This window comes from Henckelia pumila, unplaced genomic scaffold, assembly GCF_033568475.1.
Source record: "Henckelia pumila isolate YLH828 unplaced genomic scaffold, ASM3356847v2 CTG_466, whole genome shotgun sequence".
Classification (NCBI taxonomy): Eukaryota; Viridiplantae; Streptophyta; class Magnoliopsida; order Lamiales; family Gesneriaceae; genus Henckelia; species Henckelia pumila.
This window is the reverse complement of record NW_027331833.1, coordinates 6,376,816-6,382,623: the sequence shown is the minus strand read 5'-3', so window position 1 is coordinate 6,382,623 and position 5,808 is coordinate 6,376,816. Positions and strand designations below refer to the sequence as shown.

The 5,808-nt window shown below is 36.3% G+C and overlaps 1 protein-coding gene across 1 annotated transcript; it reads left to right on the top strand.

The window, feature by feature from the left end:
* Positions 1-2,097: 2,097 nt before the first annotated feature.
* On the top strand, positions 2,098-5,282 carry LOC140872558 (protein BOBBER 1-like). The gene is made up of 6 exons (XM_073275427.1): positions 2,098-2,624; positions 3,968-4,140; positions 4,226-4,274; positions 4,481-4,647; positions 4,835-4,918; positions 5,009-5,282. Exons 1-6 carry the CDS (start codon positions 2,222-2,224, stop codon positions 5,045-5,047), a joined length of 915 nt encoding a protein of 304 aa, XP_073131528.1. The 5' UTR covers positions 2,098-2,221; the 3' UTR covers positions 5,048-5,282.
* Positions 5,283-5,808: the final 526 nt, after the last annotated feature.

The following is a 5,808-nucleotide window of genomic DNA, read 5'->3' as shown; positions in this document are numbered from 1 at the left end:
CATCAAAAGTGACAGAACCAAACATATCCCCCCAAAATTCTTTGCCTACACTCAAGAGCTTGAGAAGAATAAAGATATTGATATCTGTTACATTCAATCAAGTGAGAACTCATCAGATCTCTTCACAAAGGCACTTTCTACGTCAATATTCAGAAAACATATATATAATATTGGGATGCGCAATCTACGGAATATGTGAAGAATTACTCATGTTAACATGAGGGGGAGTTTACGTGGCTGCACTCTTTTTTCCTTACTATGGTTTTTATCCCACTGGGTTTTTCCTAATAAGGTTTTTAACGAGGCAGTATAAAACACGTAATGAAGACATTCATCATATCACGATCATCATCACAAGGGGGAGTGTTGAAAAATATATTATTATTATGTTGAATATTGAATATTGAATGTTGAATGTTGAATATTGAGTTGTAAAATGTGGAAAATTAGTGTGTGATGATGTAGATGATGATGTATTAATTTTTGGACTAATCTCAAATGTGGATCTATAAATAGGTCTTCATTTGTGATGAAAAATACAATTGAGTTGAGAGATTATAAAGTGTAGAGTTTGATATATTTTGAGTTTTAGAGTATTTACTTTTTACCGTAAATTTTTACTTTTTCACAACATATACAAACTTGTTTTGGCGGAGTTTATTGGCTACTAAAGATCTTCTCAGTCGAGGGGTTCGGAGACGCATAGGGTTGGACAACAGACTTTGATATGAGATACACCATGGCTGCCTGATATGAGCAACCCGTTCATTGTCTCAGCTTGTCCGTCGGGGTTGCAGCATAGTACGGTAAGTTCTTGAGGTTGTCAGAAACAGGTGGTTGGGATGTGGATTTGTTAAATGAGGTGTTTGAGGAGAGAGATGTGCATTTAATTCAATCTATTCCTCTGAGCCAGCGAGAGTGCGATGATAAGTGGATTTGGGGAGTTGATCCTATGGGTAAAGGGAGTTATACGGTGAAAAGTGGGTATAAATTATTTTCTTCCCTGCAACAGCCAAATCCTATAGATTCAGAGATTAATTGGACTTCGGTTTGGCAGCTTAAAGTACCACCAAAAGTCAGAAATTTTCTTTGGCAATTGTTATCGCAGTGTTAACCAACTAGGGTGGCTTTAAGACGAAGGAGAATTAATATGCAAGATTGGTGCCCGTTTTGTAATTATTGGATATTATTGCTTATAAGCATTAAATTCTAACATTAATCATGGATCCGAAACAAATATTCATGTATTGTTACTCTGTCCTTTTGCAAGGAGTGTTTGGTGTTTGTCTTCTTGTGGGAGCAGCTTCTTTGTTTCGAGAGTGGTGGATTTCCTTCACCGTCGATCGTTCTTTATGTGACATTGAAATGACAGTTATGGTTTTATGGGGTACATGGAAAGCTCGGAATGATGTATTTTGGAATGGGAAGCTCACACCAGCAACTATTGTGTTTCAAACAGCAATAGACCAGCATAATCAATGGCTTGAGGCTAACAAGAGAAATGAAAACAATGCAACTTCTTCTGTACAACAGATCCCGACAGCTTGGTGCCCACTCCCGATAAATTTTTTCAAATGTAATGTTGACGCAGCGATTTTTAGAGACCCTCCTCGAATGGGATTGGGTGCATTATCCGTGATTCAATGGGTGCTGTCATCTCACCAATATGTGGAAGTCTTCCCAGATCTTTTCCAGCGATCACAACAGAAGCCTTAGCCATTCGTGAGGCTCTCAAATGGATTAAGGAGCTCAATCTAACAAATGTTATTGTGGAATCTGATGCGCCATTAGTGATTGATGCCTTAAGGTCGGTAGTTCGAGACGTTTCAAGTTTGGACTTAATATTAGAAGACTGTAGTTTGCTCGCTTCAGAACTACACTCTTGTTTTTTTTCTTTTGTTCGTAGATCAGCGAATCAAATAGCTCATTCTTTGTTTGATTTTGAAATGGAGGTGTTCTCCTAGCATTCTGTTTTCCTTTTGTAATCGTTTGATATTAATATATTTTATTAGCTTAAAAAAAAAAAAAAAAAATTGTTTTGGGAGGGGGCATTTAAACGAACCATTAGGGAGCTTTCTGTAATTTCCCATAAATATGACCTATCATACCTCTACCTCTGAGCCTACAGCTGCTTCTTCACTCTTTCGTTAGCTTTTACGACATTATTTTCCATTTTTCCTCGAATTTCAAATTTTGTTCATCAATCTTGATCAGTTTGCTCATGGCGATACTCTCCGACTACGAGGAAGACAACCAGAAGAAGCCGGCGACATCGGCGGTGCCAGCGAGGAAACAGTTCAACGCCGCCCTCGATCCGTCGGATCCGATAGGGTTTTTGGAAAAGGTTTTCGAGTTCGTCGCGAGAGAAAGCGACTTGTTCAAGAGCGATTCCTTGGTGAGTGATGTGAATGCGGTGTTGAGGATGGTGAAAGATAAAGTTGAGTCGGAGGAAAAGAAGAAGAAGAGTAAAGAAGCGAAGGTGGGAGCAGATAGAAAAGTTGAGAAAAATGTTAAGGAAGAGGCGCCGCCTCAGCCTTCGACGTCGACGGCCGTGAGGACGGAAGAGGTGACGGTGGATAAAGGAAGTGAGAGTCAAGTGGAAGTGGAGAAGAATAGGCTTCGAGGTACATTTAGTAGAAAATCTCTGTCGTTAACTTTGTTTTTAATTTGAGGTGGCGGCATGTTTGTTCAGTAATTTAATCGTTATATTGTCGTGTTGTTTCTATCTTTTGAAATTTTACCTCCAACAAAACAAAAGTTGATTACTTGATGAGAATGAACCATTCTACTTTTCTGCATCGATGATGCAAGTTCCACGTTCGTCCAAATTCCTTGGTTCCACCCTACTTAAAATGATATATATCTTCATTCAGAAGTCATTTTTATTATTGTTGTTGTTGTGGAATTGATGCTTACATGTTTATGGTGACTTTAGAAGTATTTACAATTGCCATGGCATCATCCAGAGCTGCTTTGGATATGGATCGAGTTCTTAGGATTAATGTTATAGCTGTTTGGCATTTGCCTGGAATGGAAATGGTGATTTTTATATGGAACGCAACTTATTTATGAATTCCCAACTTCTTGACACCCACCCCTTAACATTCATGCTAAATAGAAACCTGTTTTGTATCTCAGGATGAGGTGTCGAGCATTAGGAGTAGAGAGTTTATTAGAACGTGCTGGATCCACTTTATAGAGGGTAGAAATCGTGACGCATTATCTTGATATACAGGTTTTAACATTAAAGAGAATCTTTTATACACCTCAGGTTCACGAGTTTATCAATGGGAGGAAAGTGAACTATACCTTGACTGCATATTTAAACAGCTCTGTTCTAAAATCGTCGCAGTGACCCACCGTCCCAATTTTTAAAAAATCAGTGACTCCAGGTGATGCTGAAAAAAGTCGGCCGCCTAGTCGGTTGGGCGGCGCCTAGGCGGGTAACAAACAGGCCAGGCGGTTTTATTTTTATTTTTTAAATTGATAATTTTTTTTAATTAAATAGCTGAACAAAGTTATGCATATTTTTGTTGAAATCTATCCAGTTAACAAATTTATGCACATTAATAAGCATGATTAAAAAATATTAATTAAAATATTGAAGATATTTATGCATATTTTGACTAATTTTTATATATTTTTTTAAAAACCGCTTAGGTGGCCGCCTACCTACTGCCTAGCTCTTTTATCTTGGTAAGCAGGATGGAAAAAATTCTCATTATAATAAATTTCTGAGTTCTAATATGTTTTATCGTATTTGTTGTCCGTGTACATGGTTCCACAACCATCTTGTATATGGTTTTATTGTTTTTTATGTATGTTTTAACCGGGTGATGTTCCGCAATGCTGCACATATTAACCACTTGTAGTCTTGTACATTCTTTAGTTGTCACAATTCATTTCTTACATTATTTATTGCACGTACCACTGTCTTTATTGGTGATTGTTGTTTGTTCCTGAGCAGCACCTAACAAAGGCAATGGCCTGGACATGGAGAAATACACTTGGGGTCAATCTTTGCAGGAGGTTAACATTAGTGTTCCTGTACCTCCTGGAACAAAGTCAAGATTCATTACTTGTGAAATAAAGAAAAAATATCTTAAAGTTGGGCTCAAAGGTCAGCCGCCGGTGGTTGAAGTAAGTGTGTCTTGCTGTTCTGTAATTACTATTCCTCTCCGTCTCTCGTTGCATAAGTGTTCTTTTGTGCTTTATTAATTTGCAGGGAGAGCTTTTTCAGTCTGTCAAGGTTGATGATTGCTTCTGGAGTTTAGGTAGGTAAAATGGATCCTGAAATATTTTGTCCTTCCGGTTCTCTCGCATTTATTAGCATCTAATTGGTCTATAGAAAAGTTGTTTCAAAAAAAAAAAAAGGTCTATAGAAAAGTTTACCATATGCCTTCTGATTTTTAAATAATTTCTGCATTTATTGAAACCCAGTCGCTTGTAGCCAATAACTATTCAATTCAACTTCTTGCAGAGGACCAGAAATCCATCTCCATTCTCTTAACTAAGCAAAACCAGATGGAATGGTGGAAGTACTTGGTGAAGGGAGAACCTGAGATTGATACCCAGAAAGTTGAACCTGAGAACAGCAAATTGTCTGATCTTGATCCTGAAACACGATCCACTGTCGAAAAAATGATGGTAGATGTTTAGAACAACTTTCTTGTGTCCTTCACATCTGCTTCAATTTTCATAAACAAAAGCCTCGTTTGTTATTTCATCATTTTAGGATTCTTTGTCCTCGGTATTTATGGGCATGCCACCTCATCTTACCATTGTCTTTATTGTTTGATCCAATGTTGTTGACACTTGAACCTTTTTTTGTCAGTTCGACCAACGACAGAAGCAAATGGGCCTGCCCTCAAGTGATGAGATGCAAAAACAAGAGATAATGAAGAAGTTCATGGCTGAGGTGATAACAAACTAAATCTTCTACACTAACCATTGATCTTTTTTCTTTTAAAAATATTGCATTTGCTGATGGGTAGTTTTTGATTTGCAGCATCCAGAAATGGATTTCTCAAAGGCCAAGTTTAGCTAAGTGGAGTTTTTGTTTTGTTTGCACTGCGCTAAATTCTAGATTTGGACGACGGAGTCTGAGTTGTCATCTCTTAAAGACTTCTTGCAGTTAAAATTTTTGCTTAAACTTACTTTCGTGTGAGTACTGAATGAAAAGTATCAACTAAATACTAATATGTAAGAAATTTCATTCCAGAAAATAAATTATGGATAGTAAAGGAAAAACTTGTGGTGGAGGCGACAGCCTAAATGGGCTCACTGGGTCAAGTTTTATTAGCATCTATTCAAACAAGAAAAAAAAAACTTCTATTAATGGGTTAAATCAATTGTGTTTAAATTGATGTGGCTTTAAAAACTAAAAGTCGGATAAAAGTTCATTGTAAATTGGGTTAATATGTTTGAATTTTGTTATTAAAAAAAACTTTTAAATGTGCTTAATTTTTTAAAAATATTAAAGGTAAAAAAAATCTATTAATTTTATGTAGGGGATAGGGGACTTGTGATTATTTGCTTTTGATAAGGAAATGTTATTTTGTAGAGTTGATTGAGATGTTATGGTCTTAATGTTGGATCCAATGGACTCTATTATGGCCCAAATAGGTGGATCTATGTTTTGGAAAGCAGTTTGGATAAACAAGAATTTATGTATTTCAAATATTTTTCATTGTGTTGATGAATCTATACAATATAATAATAATAATAATAATAATAATAATAATAATAATTAATATAATAATGCATGAACTCTTTAGAATGACTACTTTGGTCAAATTAATGGATTGA